Source organism: Malus sylvestris, chromosome 2, assembly GCF_916048215.2.
Source record: "Malus sylvestris chromosome 2, drMalSylv7.2, whole genome shotgun sequence".
Taxonomy (NCBI): domain Eukaryota; kingdom Viridiplantae; phylum Streptophyta; class Magnoliopsida; order Rosales; family Rosaceae; genus Malus; species Malus sylvestris.
The window spans coordinates 11,256,632-11,274,936 of record NC_062261.1 but is presented as its reverse complement, the minus strand read 5'-3'; the positions used below and the strand labels follow the sequence as shown (position 1 = coordinate 11,274,936).

The window sequence follows — 18,305 nt, the reverse complement described above, 5'->3', positions numbered from 1 at the left end:
TGTAAGTAAAATCAAACAGCCACAAATGTCCCGCACCCAACCCAGCCGGAAAATTGTCAAGGCTAGAATGTAGATGACGATGGATAATCTCCCAAGGACTGCAATTAGCTTTCACACTACATGATTGCTGACCAGTAAATGCAGCAGTGGTTGCAACTAATACCAAAAAAAAACAGCTGCAACACGTGATTTTTTCTTCGTGACATTTTCTGTTATGATGCCGGAGTACATAGGTTACAGATGATATCGCTTGGGGTTGTGTGGCTCAATACAAAACATGAATATGAATGGCCAAAACCCTACATCGGAAAAGTACCATAACAGTCTACAACTTACACAGTTCATTACAGTGATTTAGAACCATTAGCACTTAAAAGTAGGTTGAAAATAAAAGGGCAGGTCTATTGATACAACCTAATCAATGATCACCTGCTCATTGAAACAATCCATGTTGCTAGTTCCGTCTTTCCTCTCACGCGTTCTTCTCATCATAACGTTCCTCTTTTCCTGCCTCAAAAACTTTTGGATTAGGGAACACATGGTTTGTAACTATGGACATAGTTTACCGGTTGCTTGTCTTGTACTCGTTTCTCTTAGAGTTGCCTCATCTCTTAACGTGTCAACCTCAGCTCTCAACAATTCAACCTCAAATCTTAACGTGTCAATCTCATCTCTTAACCTGTTAGCCTCATATCTCCTGTTGGTCATCTCGAGCTGCATTACGCCTTGGAGAACCATTAGTTGCGAAAATTTTGCACATTCATTGTTGGAAGTGCTTCGTTTCTTCTTTACCGCCTTGGAACCCTTTTTCTCAATAGGCCACTTAGCACAAGAGATAAGAGCAATCAGACCACTAAAAACCTCCATAATAATAATCACAACGATACCAATTTAATCTAACTTTACAACGATACAAGCATATCCATTTATAACTACGATCTACAAACCCAACCCGATTGAATAAGATATAAAGTTTAAGCAAGTAAGGGAAGCACGAAATCTCTTACATCATAGTAGTTTACGGAAGCTTTTCTTTTCATATCGCAAACTCTCTTTTCGTCAACAATTCCTCTGTGCTGCTAGAAAGTTCGAAATGTAAAACATCACCGCTATTAGATTGAAACAATTCAGACAATTTATCGAATCCAACATAAACCACAAATCTATGACATCACATCTTCGCTGAAACAATAGATCGAGCACGCGGTGCGCATCAAAATATCAATGTCTAACGGCGAAACAAAAACTCAGAAATTTCACATGTTCACCCAAATTCTTCCACATTGATACTATCCTACGAACCAAAACTGAGCGACGGAGAAACGAAGCAGAAACAAACGCCGTTAGATTAGACAGAACACAGAAGTGAAAGCAAACCTCGTCCTCAAGAACCGGATCCGGAGAGTCTGCTGAGGAGGAGGCATCGTCATTCTTCGTCGCCATTGCAAAGTCTACAAGCGAGGAACAAACATTAATTACAAAACAAAAATTACAAACTAGACAAAAGAAACTAACAAAAAATTGAATTAAAAGGCATAAAATGTGGGAATTTCGAACTCGAACCTTACGGGTTTTATCTCAGAGCGAACCGGAGTGATCGAGAAACGGCGGCGGAAGAGTGAAGAAAAGCAAAGGTTTCGGTGACTTACAGCGAAGGAGTGAGAATCGACATGGTGGAATTATATAAAGACTACAATCCCAAAAAAATAAATAAATACTTGGCGGGAAATGGGGTTTGAATATTTACTTTGGCGCCATGGATTTACCTTCGTTTTAAGTTTAACGAATGCTAATGATTAAAGTGGCTACAAGTCTTTTAAAATCTTCTTTTTTGTCATAAATTTTATTAAATTAGATGTTAGATTAACTAATGATGGGATTTAACCTCACGCCGTCATACAAAGGTTCGACACATTTCCATCATTGTGATAAAAGACTACTTCCGCCTCAATAAAAAAATTAAAATAAGTTCGTCAAATTAAAAACATATATATGTATAAAAGAGGTGGCTGGATTTATGAACGGCTATGAGGTGAGTACCTCTATCCATGAGGACTGGACTAGCATTCCAATTAGGCCTTTAAGGGTGCGTTTGGTACGTGGGACGGGACGGGACGGAACGGAACGAGGCGTTCCGTCCCGCGTTTGGTACGCCAAAAATGGGTGGAACGGGCTGTTCCACGGGACAGATTTTTGGTGTTTTTGCGTCCCACCTTCCCCCCTGGAACGGGTTTGTTCCACGTCTGTGGAACACACTGTTTTACCATTTTAAGACAAATATACCCCATGTATTTTTCAAAAATTACACCTTCGTTCCGTCCCGTCCCGTCCCGTTCCGTCCCGTCCCGTCCCGTTCCGTCCCGTCCCGTCCCGTCCCGTCCCGTTCCGTCCCGTCCCGTCCCGTCCCGTTCCGTCCCGTCTGCGTACCAAACGCACCCTAATGGATGGATTCTACTACTAATTGGACTGAGACATTTTGTGTTAAACCCTCATACATGTTGTTCTAAGTTGGGGTAGTACCATGTAATTATTATTGGATCGTTGGTCCATCTTCTAAAACTTTATAAAACAAACATCTATTTGTTGACATCTTGAATCATATTTTGTAGATTACATGATGTGGCAGTTGATGCTTGCATTCATTCTTTAAATCATTAAAAAAATTCAACAGTTAACCTTCACATCACGTGATATACAAAATATGATATCTCTAGCATTTTCTTTATGAAAATTTGACTCCCTCGTCCATTTTATGCAAGTATGTACTTAATCTTAATGTATTTGGACAAAATTCATAATTTATAAATTTACAAGAACCAAATATAGTGTGTGACTAAACATGAAAATTTATAACTTTAGTGTGAAAAAAATATGTTGGAATATTGAGGTCATAAGTTTCAACTTTTTTAATAAGGCAAACGATTAAGCAACATGCAACGTAAGATCACATAAAACAATTTTGTCTGATCTTCTGCATATGGCATTATGCAAAAACAAAGTGGGACTAGCTACTTGGATGGGTGGAGATATAATGCAAGGGCCTGTTACTGTGTGAGGTTAGATGTATATTCCATCTTCTTTGATCTACTCACCCAAGAGAGAGAATCCTGAAGATTCTCCAATCACATCTGTTTGTCATACATCGTGAGGTCAATTTTTGTCAAGTACTGTTTATGTTTAATTTTAAATAAAAAAATTTACAATAATTTATCACCGCATGATATACGATGAACGAATATGATTAAAGAATCCCTAAGATACTCACAAAGAGAATCCGACGAAAATCCTCCTGACTCACCCAATAATTGACCCGTTTCACTTATTTTTGTACAATCCCATATATCGAAAGGACAATGATTGTCTGCCCTCTCACTTCTCGTGCCCTCTCATGCCCTCCTATTTGTGTGGTCACGTTTAAGTCATGTCAACATTTTATATTACTATTCATTTTTGTCTTATTATCTCTATAAAAAACAATATAAAATGTTGACGTGGTTTAACCGTGACCACACCAAACAGGAAGGCACGAAAAAACACGAAAAATTGAAAGGCAGACAATCCTTGTCCATATCGAAGTCCGCATGCCGCATGCCGGATGCCAATCTTTTCTTTTTTCATTGAAAATGTTTTGCATGTGTTTTAAATTTTTAGTGGGTGCTTGATTATTGATTTTAACAGATTCGAGAAGAAAGTATATGTTTAACTTTTCTTTTAAATACTAGCCATATCGTATTATAATTTTATTCAAGTTACAAAATAAATCCTAAGCGCATAAAGCTAAGATCATTTTCAGTAGAGCTGTCAAATTTTATTTTTGTAGTTGATGTGGCAAAATAATATGACTTTTTTTATTAGCATCCCATATTAAAATTTAATATTAAATTACTTATTTACCTCATTATGCAATGACAATTTTGACCTTATTAGGTTTTAAAAAAATAAAATAAAAATCTCTAAATACATCCCAAATCACTTTTAGCGTATTATTTATTTTATCAACTATCAAAACCCTCCCACTCTCCATTGTTGAACAAAACCCTAATCAATGAAACTACAAACATGTTAATTGAGAAAAATTGATTTTGACGAATGGAACACAAAATCGATGTTTCGGAAGCTTCACATGAGGTAAGAGGGATCACAAGGAAAAATTAATATGTTCAATTGGATCCGAGTACTATTTAGATGCACAATAATACAAAGTAGTTCTTGGAGATATATAGATCATATACTCCAATGATACTTTAAGCGCTTTCTTTATGTATATTCTTATGAAAGTTATAAGATATCTTCATATTTATATATGAAGAAGGAAAAAAGATGTTACTACATAAAGAATTTAAGCTCAGTTATAGGATGGAGGACGTGTTCTTGGTCTCGAATAATTTGAGTAAATCCCGGGATTAGTTTTTCCATGGTTCTTGTCGCGATTAATCTTGCGCGGAACAGGCCAAGAAATTGAAACAAGAGGCTTAGTAGCTGGTGCAACACTTGATTTTTGCATCTGTTCATCAGTTTTTTTGCTGCTAGGGTTTTGTTGATTTTTGGGCTTTGTTTTTCTCTGATAAAAGATGTGGGGTGTATGTACAAACTATAAGGTGTATATTGAGAATGTGAGGTGTGGGGGTATTATGGAAAAGGATGTGGTGTGTATTAAGATAATTTTTAAGTGAAAAAGCAAATGTGGGGTGTATTAAGTATGTGAGGTTTATTCAACAATTTGTGGGGTGTTAATATAATACGCCAATAATATTTTGTAAAGTTTTTATTCTAACTAAGATCTTAAGTTAAAATGCATTTTGGTTATTTATAAAATCAAGTAGGTCAAGATTTAATAATAAAATAATTAATAAGTGAACAAAAAATTGACTCTGTCTTCAAATTTGACAGCAAAGTGGAGAATGTCAATCCATGTAGGATTTTGATATCTCCTTTAGAACTAGAAAATCATCAATTTTTTTGTCAAATGGGTCCACGTGGAATTTTTGACATCTCATTTAGAGACACTCTAAGCCTTATGCAAGTTGGTATTCTAGTCCAAAATAAACACATAAATGCCATTAGCAAAGGCCACATACTCAGTGAGTAAAAGAAATATAAATACATACAGTGGTATTCTAGTCCAAAATAAACACATAAATGCCATTAGCAATGGCCACATACTCAGTGAGTGAAAGAAATATAAATACATACATATATATATATATAGAGGGAGAGAGAGAGTAGTGATTTGTTTTGGTTAGAAGTTAAGGAGAGGAGAGAGAGAGCAGTGGGAGGAAAAATGAGGATTACCTGGATGTAAGGGAGAAAAAAAAAATAACAAAATTGTTTTGTGTGTGATTTACTATATTGCATATAACTTTTATTTTGGTTGTTTTTCTTTACATTTTGTTAATAAGGTTAAATAGTATTTTCATCATCTTTTAAACGATAAAAATGTTATATTAAATACGAAAAATTATAAAGATTTAGTGATCAGAACTCAAGTATTATCTTTTTCTAATACATATGATATTATCTACAAAGAGGGTGAGGGAGTGAACTAAGTTACAGTATATGTTAGCCATAATAACGTGATTCGAATTTACCTTTAGCGAAAATCAAATATGAAGCCTCTTACTTACAAGTGAAAAAAAAATTCTATTAGACTCTAGTATTAAGTGATAAAAAAAGAGGATGGTCCATGGAATACACCTAAAAAATTCAAAAGTTATTTAGCAAAAAGAAAACTAAATTAAAAAGAGTGGATACACCTAAAAAATCCAAAGAGTGACCTTAACAATGAGAGATTTTGTGTGTGATCGAAACATAGAGTGATATATTACGTATCACTATATAATAATATGATATGTATGTCGAAAAATTAATAATTTAAAATATAAAATATAAAATTTCTCACAATTTATATAAAAATACGTGATATATCATTTTCTCATAACGTTAAGATCTGAAAAGTAGGGCAGACAAAACGCGCATGTTCCCCAATTTGGGAACCCACAAACCCACTTTAATACCACTGAAAAGACTAATTAAACCCTGTTCACCAACGCTGAAAGACTAACCAAAAAAGGCAAATCTTCTAACACCACCACGAAATGCGTCAGAGTAATTAACTACTAATCCAAGGGCAAATTCGAAACCCCATTTTCCCGCCCAGTCACACCCATCACTTCAAAAAATAAATAAAAAATGGATTTGGTGCTGTACTAACTTTATTACCTCGCTGCTCCTCCACTACCCTCCTCACTCTCTCTCACTAAATATCTCAAGCGCTTCTTCGCCTTCCCTCCTTTTGCTCTCTCCGCTTCCGGCCTCTGCCTCTGGAGCCCTCTGTCTCTCCGCGCCTCGCACTGAGAAGAAACCCTACCGCCGTACGGTTCTATTTCCTACATTTCATTTTTTATTTCATTTTTTTGTTAATTTTTCCAAATTTTTATTTTGATTTGGGTGAAAACTTCATTTCCACAGCTATTTCTGGAATTTGAATCCTAGGGTTTGTGTTTTCCTGATATCCTACAAATTTATTTGTCATTAGGGTTTTTTATTCGGTTTTTATGTACTTAGTGTTTGTTCTTCGCTTGTAGATTTTGAAATGGCGACGAAGAACGATCCGCCGGCAGATTCTCCGACTTCAGTACTCGAGGACGAGGTTTGCTTTCATTTATTCTGGAATGGCGTTTGTTTGTACAGTTTTTCTGTTTGGGGATTTGTAATTTGGTGGAATTTGGAGGAAAATGCTCGTAGAAAGACATGAATTGCTCGAAAAAAGGATTTTTTTTCCTGAAGAAAAATTATGCATGCTTGTGTTTGTGTCTCTATCTTTCATATCTTTCGAACTAAGTCTGAGTTAATACTCAATGAAATTTTAAGTTTTCGTTTGCTGTGAAATCGATGTTTGCACAGACATGCTCAATCTATTGTTTCTGTGAATTATTGTGTTTCATAGTGTTGGCAGACTTCTGGGCGACTAAGTAGATAGGTTTATTGTGCCGTTGTGTGGTTTTCGTTGGAGTTGATAAATTGGTCTAAATTTGTCTTAATTTTCTCGTGATGTTACATTTCTAGTTTCTTGACCCATATTTTTGTTGTTGATTGAATAATGTTGTTGCATTTTAATCATGTTTAAGGATGCATGTGAGACAAAGATCGACGTCAAGCTGACTGAGGTGGAGGAGAAATTGCTTGAAGAGCGGGTTAAGGAAGAGGAGTCAGAAATGGGAAAGGCACCAGAGCAGTTGCCCCACCTTAATGACACTCAGTATAACAAGTTGGATGAGCTCCTTACGCAAACTCAGCTGTACTCGCAGTTTTTGCTTGAGAAAATGGATAACATCACACTTGTACAGTCTCTTACACTTTCTTGAATGGTGAATTCCTTATTTTTACTGATCAAGTTCTAAAATGAAATGTTTTACTAGGTTGGAGCCAATCAACCGAGTGAAACTGTTGAGGAAAAGAATGTTGAGGAAAAGAAAGGTCGTGGTAGGAAAAGAAAGGCAGCTGCCAATTTTGATAATGTAAGAAATTCTATGCTTCCTTTACTTTTCTTAAATGAGATATTTCTGAGTTTGGTTTGGTTGGTCATAGTTATACATGGATTCCTATATAGGTGTAAAATCAGATTAGGTTGATATTATATTGATTAACATTGAGGTTTTTAGTAGTCTGCTTGCTCTTGCCTCCTGTACCAAGTGGATTCTTCTCTATTTGCCATGTAATAAATCTTGAGAAATCTTGGGAAAGTCTTATTCTTATAAGTTTTACTTTTCCATCCCTTCTGAAAAAGCACATCTTTATTTGATATTTCGGTATGCTCATTAAGTTCCTTGTATCTTCATTATGTATTTTGTATCTTGACATCTTTACCTGTACATTATCACTTCCCAGAGGAAGGCAAAGAAGGCAGTTGAAGCTATGCTTACAAGATCTAAAGAGGGTGTGAAAATTGAAGATGAGAACCTCACTGAAGAACAAAGAATTGAAAAAGAACAAAAGGAACTTGTGCCTCTGCTGACTGGTGGAAAATTGAAGTCTTATCAAATCAAAGGTGTAAAGTGGTTGATCTCATTATGGCAAAATGGTCTGAATGGGATCCTTGCAGATCAAATGGGACTTGGAAAAACTATCCAAACCATTGGTTTTCTTGCTCATCTAAAAGGGAATGGAATGGATGGGCCCTACTTAGTGATTGCTCCTCTTTCTACTCTTGCGAATTGGGTAAATGAAATTTCAAGGTAAATTGTTTATATACTTTTTGTTTAACTGATCTGAATTTTGTTTCATCCTATGATTTTCCAACTTTAATTCTTCATTTGACTTCTTTTTACCCCAAATAGGTTCACACCTTCAATAAATGCTATTGTCTACCATGGTGACAAGAAACAAAGGGATGAGATACGAAGGAAGCACATGCCTAGTAAAATTGGCCCTAAGTTCCCTATAATTGTTACTTCGTATGAAATTGCAATGGCTGATGCAAGAAGATGTTTAAGACATTACAGTTGGAAATATCTGGTGGTTGATGAAGTAAGTAATCTAACAAGTCCTACAGATACAGTTTCCCTTTCAAACGATATAACTATATAGCATGAATGTTGAACTTTTATGCATCTGTTTATTAAAGGGTCACAGATTGAAGAACTCAAAGTGCATGCTGCTGCGGGAATTGAAACATTTACGTGTAGACAATAAGATTCTGTTGACCGGGACACCTCTACAGAATAATTTGGCAGAGCTTTGGTCATTATTAAACTTCATTTTGCCTGATATATTCTCATCCCATGAAGAATTTGAGTCATGGTAAATATGGTTTTCTGATTAATTATTGTTTCTTCTGTTTGATGGTTGTTAGCTTGCAACTTGTTCGTCTAGTGAGGTGGACATCTCCACAAGTAGTCTGGTTGACAACTTTCTGCCCCTCAGAATCTGCATGATGCAACTAAAGTTCCATTGCATATGTATAACTAGAGGAAATGAGCTTCAAGCCTACTTAAATATTAGATTTTAGAAATCCTGTGATGAAGGTTAGCTGTTTAAGAACCATGCTATATGTTGGTATATTTTGCCAGTGCCACTTAGTACGGTGTAGTTGTATTTCTCCACTTGTAAGTGAGAGGTCTTAGGTTCAAATCTAGTGTAAATATATTGTCGTATAAATAAAAAAGATCCATGATATGTTAGGTGAGTAATTTTTGTGGAAAACTTGTGAATTTACTGTGCGGCTAGATTGTGTTAGTTTGTTGGATGAAAAAATTACGACAGATAATGGTTCTAATATTACTTGACCCCATCAATTAGCTTAACTTCAATCATGTTGTCAGGTTTGATTTGGCAGGAAAGTGCAGTAATGAGGCAATGAAGGAAGAATTGGAAGAGAAGAGAAGGGCTCAAGTATGTGTTCTTGCAAATATTGTGGCTTAAAATCTTGCACAAATTTGAATTGGGTGATGTTTAATTGGTGTTCCATTGTCTGCAGATGGTTGCAAAACTCCATGCCATCTTGCGTCCTTTTCTTCTTCGAAGAATGAAGTCTGATGTTGAGCACATGCTTCCTAGGAAAAAGGAAATCATATTATATGCATGCATGACAGAGCATCAAAAACATTTTCAAGATCTTCTGATCAATAAGACATTGGAGAATTATTTAGTTGAGAGGGGAGACCATGGTATGATATCTGTCTTTGCTGTGAAACTTTTGGACACTAAATTCCTTGTGAGAAATCTGGGGTCTTACTTTAATGACTTTAATTAACTAAGGCAGTTAAGGAGGTGGATTATTGGTGGGGCTTGTATTTTTGCCATGGTTTTAGGATTTATGATAGACTAGCTATTTGAATCTTTCTTTTTTTCACTGTGGTTACACATTTTGTAATGGGCCTGTTTTATGGTTCTTAACCTTAATCAGGATATTGGATGAAGGTATACTATGTATACTTTGGCATGGTGTTGAAATGTGATGATTGGCTTGGTGTCTTTTACTGTATCATATTATGCTGCAATCTGTGTTATTTAACAATTCTTAAACTTGCAGTTCGCGGTATGAAAGGAAAGCTTAACAATCTGATGGTCCAACTTCGGAAGAACTGCAATCATCCTGACCTTTTGGAGTCTGCATTTGATGGCTCATGTACTTTGCCTTGAATTGATTCAGTGTTATCATATCAAATAGGTGCTATACCAATGCTTATGCATTTTTTATTTTTTTTGTCTTGACAGATTTCTACCCGCCTGTTGAACAGATTGTTGAACAGTGTGGAAAATTTAGTTTGCTGGACCGGCTGTTAAAGTACCTGTTTGCCCGCAAACACAAGGTATGCCTACCAATTATTTTTGGATTTGTTTTTGTTTGTTACTGGGTTGCTAATATCTTGAATTTGTATTCAGGTTCTTATCTTCTCTCAGTGGACTAAGATTTTGGATATTATGGACTACTATTTTAGTGAGAAAGGATTAGAAGTTTGTAGAATTGACGGCAGTGTGAGGCTTGAAGATCGGAGAAATCAGGTCTGTGGTTGGTTTGAATCAGAACTCTTAATTTTTCGTTTGAAATTTTCGAAGTTTAGTAGTTGATGTATGTGATCTCTTTCTTTGGCCACATTAAAACTAGACTTATTTTTCCACAATGTAGCAACCCTTGTTTTCTCAGACTTCTGCAATGTAACATAATGGTTCAATCAAAGCATAACTGCCAAAATAAATGTGGTTATGCCATCAGAATATATTTCTTGGCAGCTAAAACCTTAAGTTCGTGCCATAGATTAGTGTTCTCACGGTACATAGATTTGGGAGTTTATTTTCTCATTGCCCAACTTGTTTACATACTCAAATTTGGTTTTCCCCTCCTTTTGGGTTCAGCGCTTACTTTTGAACAGCTATAGTTTAATTATAACTATTCTATTCCTGAAAGCAGATTGCAGCGTTCAATGACATGGACAGCAATTATAGAATCTTTCTTCTAAGCACCAGAGCTGGTGGACTGGGTATCAACCTTACTGCAGCTGATACTTGTATACTGTACGACAGTGATTGGGTATACTCTCTCTGTTTAATTCTTTCTTCGATTCTTCTGCTGCAATTAAAGATCCATGAATGATTGATTTCATTTCATATATTGCATGTGCATACCAGAACCCTCAAATGGATTTGCAAGCCATGGATAGATGTCACAGAATTGGTCAAACGAAGCCTGTTCATGTTTACAGGTTGGCAACAGCACAATCTGTCGAGGTAAGCTGGTGTTGCTTGCAGCTTTTTATATGTAACTGGGTATATTTTATTGTCATTGTAAAAAATTTCGGAGAAAATGTTGATTAACAGGGTCGGATTCTGAAAAGAGCTTTTAGCAAGTTGAAGCTTGAACATGTGGTGATTGGGAAAGGGCAGTTCCATCAAGATAAAGCGAAGAGTAGTACTGATTTCCTGGAGGTTAGTTGTCCTTTGTTTGTTATGCTGAACTGAATTAGAAAATCAATGTACGGAGTCTGATGCTGTTGATGCATGAATTATCCAAGCTCTTTCTTTTTATCTCAATCATAATTTCGTAAGTCTTCAATGGTCCGAGCTGAAATCAGTCAGGTTAATCAGGATCTCGCTAATTTTGGTGTTGTGCTAAATTTGGTTCAGGAAGAGGATCTTATAGCATTGCTCCGAGAGGAAGAATCTGCTGAAGACAAGATGATACAGACGGTTATCAGTGACGAAGATTTGGAGAGGGTGTTGGATCGCAGTGATCTAATGGGCAGTCCTGCTGATCATGAAGAAGAGAAGGCCAATGGTGTTGCCGATGTGCTTCCCCTCAAAGGCCCGGGTTGGGAGGTGGTGCTACCTACTGCAGGTGGAGGCATGCTCTCCACCCTCACTAGTTAAATTTTAACAGCATTCGGATGTTGAACTTGGTAGGGTTAGTCGGTTTATTGAAGTCCGATGACTTTGAATGTTTTTGAGTTAAGGGTAATGTGTATCGAAAAGCTAACCCCCGATGAACCGAAATGGAAGGGCTCGATCATTTTGTATATGCTCGAATCGAGCTCTATCGTTGCATTGGAATATCCGAGTTACGTTCCAAGACACTTGTTGAAGTGTAATTTTAATGAAAAAGACAGCTTATTTCATGTTATTAGGAGTTTAACTCGAATGAATGTTATTTTTCTTTGATTTTGTTTTGTTAATAAATGAATGTGTAATATTGTTCGCTCGTAGTCAACTGTTCGATCCATTAACGCCGTCGCTTTACTCAAAAGATGAATATGCAATGCTATAAATCAAAATATATCAAGGAAAATTGGCTAAAATTCTAGAATCTGGTTCTTTTTTGTGAGAATTTCGAGTCGTATGGTTATTGAACACAAACAGTATTTACCAAAAATTGATTGTACGATGTACGATGAAGAGATGAATCCTTACTAAAAACATCCGAAGAGGATCCCGTTGGAAAATCCCATGTTTGTTAATTTCAATTCCCCATACTTCAAATCTTAAACGTTTTTTTTATCAATGAAAAATATTTGGCAAAAAAGTTCCATTGCCGGGAATCGAACCCGGGTCTCCTGGGTGAAAGCCAGATATCCTAACCGCTGGACGACAATGGATAATTGTGTTAATGACTGAACTGTTTTACATAATAAATGCATAAGCTAACCCTCCCGGCAACTGAACTTTTTTCTCAATTTTCATTTTTTTTAAATAATAAAATTTAACATAAATCCTCTCATCCCTGAACCGGGAAAATCGAACAACAGTCCAGAACCGGTCTAACTCGTTGAGTAACTCGGAGAGCAGCAGATCCAGTACAAACCTCTTGGTACCTCTCTATACTATTATCCCCACCTCTTCTATTTATTTAATTTCTCAGAAGAAAAGATTACATTTTTTTTTTGCACAATCTGAAACTGGTTAATTACTGGTTGGCTTGTTATATGCTGAAACATGTTCGGGGTTTAAAATTTGGTGGATTTTTAGTTGGGTGTTTAGGTTTCTGAGAATCCCATGTTCCTGAAACTTGAAAACGTTGTTTAGTTGCCATTATCTTTGTCTTGGTGGAATACTCAGGTGTTTTACCAAATGCAATTGCTGGAGAAAAAGCTTTGGCCCAACACTGAAAGGGGTCGACCACCACCATGCGTATTTGTTGCTGTTTAAAAAGGGAGATAAAGAGTTGACAATGACTTGGAAATGATCCATGTCTTTCGAGATAATGCCTGGTGGAATCATGGGATTTTGAGGTTGCCTTTTTTGAGTTGCACTACCTTGTCTTTATTTGGTGTGTGAGGGTCATGGAATCATGGAACTGGCACGCATAATTTGGTTTCCAGTTTACAACTCCACTGTTTCCACAATGTTTGAGCAGTAACAATTAGTTAATAAAGTCGTAGATTTATCCGGTTATATTCCCCCCCCCCCCCCCTCCCCCTCCCTTTTTCCTACCTAATGTATTTCATGAGTACCTTTTGTTGTTTTATCTGCATGGTTCAAAATTTTATCGTTTCTCCGGTGCCTTTGGTGCGTTAAACGTCTCAAAATTATATCAATATGATGCAGGACTGATGCTGCGGTGGCTATCTTTTCGGCCTTAGTTTTCCCTGTACTCTTTCAGGAAAAATCTTGAGTAGTTATGTAGTTTTATGCTTTGGCATCTCTCCTTGTAACATCGGCAGGCTGTGGCCACGATAAGGGAAACAAGAATTTTGTTAACGTTGTGTATGTGAACATGTATTAGCAGCCCATTTAATTTGTGCTTAAAAGACTCATTGCTCACATTTGATCCATTGGGATATTAGTTGATGTTACTGAAGCCTTAAGTGATGGTCTTGGTCTACAAGCTCTTGGATTACTCTTTCTGGAATAAATGATTACGTTTTGTATCAAGCCTTACAACTCGTACATATTGAATGATACATTGTTTCATGATACCGCATGAGTTTTTTTGTTGTCAGATATTATTGTGGGATGAGACGTTTATGTCTGTATTTTCCCGCATGCAGCTCAGCATGTTAATCTGCATAACTTCCGTATCCCTGAAGTAAGAAGATCAAGGTGCTCCACTAATTCTACAGTTCTACCTTGGGTTATTAGCATGAGGAGAAAAGTTGAATTTGGTAACATAAATTAATTACTTTTCGAAAGGTGCCTTATTTAGAAAGTAAATCGGTAACAACTTTAGATGTTGCCTGCATTCGTACTATGATTTATCAAATCCATGTTTAGCCTTTTATTATAACTTTGTTTCTCGGGGAATAATATTCAATTATCATAACAGGTGCAGCTTTAGAACTATTTTAGGCTGTTTTGCGTTGCCTTTGTGAAGACACAGACTAGAAAGAAAAAGAAAAAACATAAAAAAACAGAAAGTCTGATTTATATTTCTTCTAATATGTCAAAATTTTAGTTTGTTTATCATTTTGAATTGTTAATTTAAATTACATATCTGAATTCTTTAACACCAGAAAAGACATAGATTGCACTGTTGTACCGAGATCTGCACATCATAGGATAATGTCAGTTTTATGTTATCTCTGTAATTGCATCCAATTAACTCAACTTCTGAATTGATGCTCTATTGATTTCTAATATGAGTTTTTCTTTTAATGTAACCCCTACGCGAACGCATTTTTTGCTTGTATCTAATTTTGCTTGCATCTAATTTTGCTTGCAAAGAGGTCGCACTTGGTGCGATGGCAAGTGCCTTCGCCCATGAGTTTTCTTGGTCCCCCACCTACAGGACTGCATTGTTCTTTTTCCTTCAAACGTGGCCCAAGGTCTAGTATGATGAACTAGGGAAGAAGAAAAGGAAGAAATAGAACGAAAACCGAGTGCTGTCAGTGGCGTACAAAAGACATAATTGCTTTAAAGTAATAAGTAAATGGCCCCAAGCATGCCAAAGTTATGCAGGATTTCTTTTATCTCAGAAGATGATGAGTAAGAACTGTGCAACAACTTATTGTTGTTGAATACTGCTTTTGTTTCTTGTTGTCACAGTTGAAGTTCATATCATTTATTGCTTTAGTGTGCCCTTGGATAGAATAGATTGTTCCATGAAGCTCTATTCGATTATGTCATTCTAATTCTCGAACGAGATTATACGTATATAGCCTGTTTGCTTTTAGCAGTTGGTGCCATTTGGAGTCTTCAATTACCCTAACCCTAAAACCCAAAGGTAAGGATGATGATGAGGTTGCCCACTTAACCAAAAAAAGGAGAAGATTTTTATTATATGACCCGAAATGGTGTATTCTGGGTGGGAAAGAGGTGGAAGTAGTGGCAAGAAACTTTATGGAACATATTAGTCATATCAAACACTGTTTTTCCACTAAAGTATGTTCTTCGTCTGCATTTCTTCTAATCGATTGGAACATTTTAGTTGTATTCAAATATAGAAAACCCTAGAAACCGTCACTGCTAAAAACTTCGAACCATTTGTGATGATCCGTCTGTTACAGTAGTGTTCAATTAGTTCATAGAGTCCATTGAAATTTCCCTTTCTAGGCACCTGGACTTTTTGCAGGGGTTTAGCTCAACTTAGACCAAAACATGAGTCATCTGCTGTATGTTAAAGACCAAACGAATGATGTGGATTTTGTATGTTTCAGAGGAAACACAAACAATGCAAAATTCAGGTTATGGATTATGATAGATGATTCATCCAGAACAAGATAACGCTATTTTATAAAACACCTGCACTCTTTAGTCTAATGCTCTAATACTATTAGGTCTAGTTGTCATGAGATTATTAGCCTAACCACGTATTTAGCTGATAAGAAAGTGCAAATACTCGGTTAAATTTCACCAAAGGCCGAAATTTTCGGCCAATTAATGATTCTCTTCCCACTAAGTCTAAATTAATATACATCTTTGTTGTATCTTTAGCTTATACTGGCCTAAGAATGCCATCATAGAAAACCCTTTGATTAATTGTTGTATTAAATAATGATTATGCATGATAAATTAAAAAATTATGGTGCTAATGTGTTGATGCATTCATTCATTCACTTTATCTATGTGCATGAATCCTGACCATCAAAGTATTGAGGGGACCATGTGTTGCTGCTTAGCAGAAAGGGAAAGTTCACCCCTTCTTTTCTTTCTTTTGTGCTGGAATGTTGATGTTCTGAGTTGCTTTTATTGATGGTTTTACAAATTTTTAATTCACAGAATTGATAACCACACACCGATTTTCTCCCTCGATGCTCATGTTTGATTTTGCTTCTTGTTTCTGTTAGATTTATTCAATCCGATGAGTCCATGTAATCTCCTTTTTAACTTTTTTGACTTTTTTGGCACTATGTTTTGCTTTGCAGAGGTAGGCCTATGTTGCCTTGATTATCTGTTGCTTAAAGCCTCCCCCCGTGTGGCACATCTATATGAACTTTGGTTCTTCTCCAATACATTTCCAGAACCCTGTTTCTGCAACTTTTGTTCTGTCAGTGCTTAGAAAACGAAATCATTGGAACACTTTGGATCCTTCAATCTTTATCTTTTTGTTTTTCCTATTTTTTCTTATATGGTACATACTACTTAGTGGTCCGAAAATCAATAGTTTAAGTCTTGCATATGAATTGTAAACCGTACTATTGAGTGAGACGTAGTATTGTAGCCAGACCCCAATAGAAGTGGGCTCTTAGTATTATGTATTGATTATGGTAACATTGTTTCTTTTCTTTTTGTTCTTTGGTCGAGCGGATGGATTTGAACTTGGGATCTCTTCAAACTTTGAGAAGAGAGAAATTTCTATACAATTCATTGTAAATGATAAAATTCCAACTCAAGATTTTCCCATGTTTATAAGATGTAGGAAAATGTTCCTGTCTTTACATAAGATAAAAACTTGGGTCAAGATTTTCCCATGTTTGTTAGGATCATGTTCAATATAGTAGAAATTCCAAAAGGCAACCTTACCTTTTCAAAACCCTTGAAGCAAACTTTCCCTTGTTTTTAACCTAATTCAATATGGTTCTAGTTTGCCTCGTTTGAGATAGTCTGATCAGGACAAATCTTACATCGTCTAGAGTTTCAATAAGAGATGTCCTACCAATAATGTGGTCGGAAACTCAGTACAAGTTTTTCTCCTCGTGAAGATGCTCTAACAAGCGTAGTTAGTGTTTCGTATAATACAACAAGTGGAATGGATGATGCTGCATGTTAAAACGAGAAAGACATAATGGCAATCATTAGTGAAGCAAGAGCAAATGGTCAGCCATGCAAATTCAAAATTGTTATCTCAAATGTGGTCCTGCAACGCAGAGAGCCCTATTTATATGATTGATCAAGCAATGGTAGGAAAAAAGACTAGTAAAGCAAACATCATTTTGTTCTTTTTTTTTTTTTGGACGTAAAAATTTCCAACCACATTTAAATTGCACAGAAAATTAACAAAGCTATGAGCATAATATTAATAGGTAAATTTACATTGTTGGTCCTTGTAATTTGAGAAATTTTTCATTTTAGTCCTTATGATGATGCATAAAATTGGATCAACAAAATAGCAAGTAAAGTCCATCCAAAAGTACAAGTAGTGATGAAAATGTAATCTGAAATGGTACTTGTGTGATACTAATCAACTACTCTCCGATAATATAGTCACGCATTTACAAAGATTGTACACAAAGGAATGTTGACGTCATTTACAAGCATTGTAAGAAAGGAGTATGGACCAGACTTCGTGGATGAATTATTAACCTTCTCTTCTGCCTGGTTGGCTAAGCATGGTCGTCTATGTTCCATATATTATAAACTTTCAACACAATAGGAATTTTAGGGTTTAGGAATATTCACACACAGTCATTACACTTCAAATGTCAAGTTAGTTGTGTACGATATATGCACACACATGTCAAATTTTCCGTCTTCACTTATAACGGGCTAAGTAACTGGTTACCAAGATTGCCCCAATAGACTGGAAGATGATCCGGTCCGGATCTCTCCCATCAAAGGTCTAGGATCAAGTGATCTTGGTCGTTAAAATTTGATCCAACGGCTACAATTATTATAACTTTAGAGGGGTTCTCTGTTTGTAACCATTTGATCAAATTTCAACGATCCAGATCATTTGATCTTGAGCCTTTGATGGGAGAGATCCGAACCGGATCCTCTTCCCAATAGACCAACTACAATTACATGGCTAAAATGGCCAAAATCCAAGGTTCCAAACTAAGTGGAAAATTACTCAAACTACCTAAACCAAAAGTGCAATTTGGAGAAAGAAAATGAACTAGTCAGTTGAGTCAAAGTTGGTCGAAAGTAGAGTATAAAGTGGGATAATTTGGGTGACTGGGTCCTCAGCTGAGCTGTGCAGGTTCTTGGAGCATCGTGCG

General features: G+C 36.2%; 2 protein-coding genes, 1 long non-coding RNA gene and 1 other non-coding gene across 5 annotated transcripts; 2 read left to right on the top strand and 2 right to left on the bottom strand.

Annotated features, from left to right (window-relative positions):
* Positions 1–74: 74 nt before the first annotated feature.
* Positions 75–1,690, bottom strand: LOC126587887 (uncharacterized). Of its 2 annotated transcripts, none has more exons than XM_050252978.1 (4): positions 1,564–1,690; positions 1,378–1,451; positions 1,008–1,079; positions 75–822 (listed from the first exon to the last, which is right to left on the bottom strand). In XM_050252978.1, exons 2-4 carry the CDS (start codon positions 1,441–1,443, stop codon positions 550–552), a joined length of 411 nt encoding a protein of 136 aa, XP_050108935.1. In that variant the 5' UTR covers positions 1,444–1,451; positions 1,564–1,690; the 3' UTR covers positions 75–549. The 2 variants fall into 2 exon arrangements, with proteins under 2 accessions (XP_050108935.1, XP_050108946.1); XM_050252989.1 differs by having other exon boundaries at positions 1,008–1,076.
* Positions 1,691–6,205: 4,515 nt separating this feature from the next.
* On the top strand, positions 6,206–12,115 carry LOC126614102 (ATP-dependent DNA helicase DDM1-like). Its single transcript, XM_050281750.1, has 16 exons — positions 6,206–6,371; positions 6,585–6,649; positions 7,128–7,340; positions 7,419–7,517; positions 7,888–8,234; positions 8,337–8,526; positions 8,624–8,799; positions 9,321–9,390; positions 9,476–9,665; positions 10,031–10,126; positions 10,216–10,310; positions 10,384–10,503; positions 10,910–11,029; positions 11,128–11,226; positions 11,317–11,424; positions 11,623–12,115. Exons 2-16 carry the CDS (start codon positions 6,593–6,595, stop codon positions 11,863–11,865), a joined length of 2,223 nt encoding a protein of 740 aa, XP_050137707.1. The 5' UTR covers positions 6,206–6,371; positions 6,585–6,592; the 3' UTR covers positions 11,866–12,115.
* Positions 12,116–12,515: 400 nt separating this feature from the next.
* On the bottom strand, positions 12,516–12,587 carry TRNAE-UUC (transfer RNA glutamic acid (anticodon UUC)). The gene has a single exon. It is a non-coding gene; the product is annotated as a tRNA-Glu (tRNA).
* A 102-nt stretch (positions 12,588–12,689) lies between these two features.
* On the top strand, positions 12,690–16,760 carry LOC126586026 (uncharacterized). The gene is made up of 3 exons (XR_007610721.1): positions 12,690–12,799; positions 13,048–13,695; positions 13,980–16,760. It is a non-coding gene; the product is annotated as an uncharacterized LOC126586026 (long non-coding RNA).
* The last annotated feature ends 1,545 nt before the right edge of the window (positions 16,761–18,305 follow it).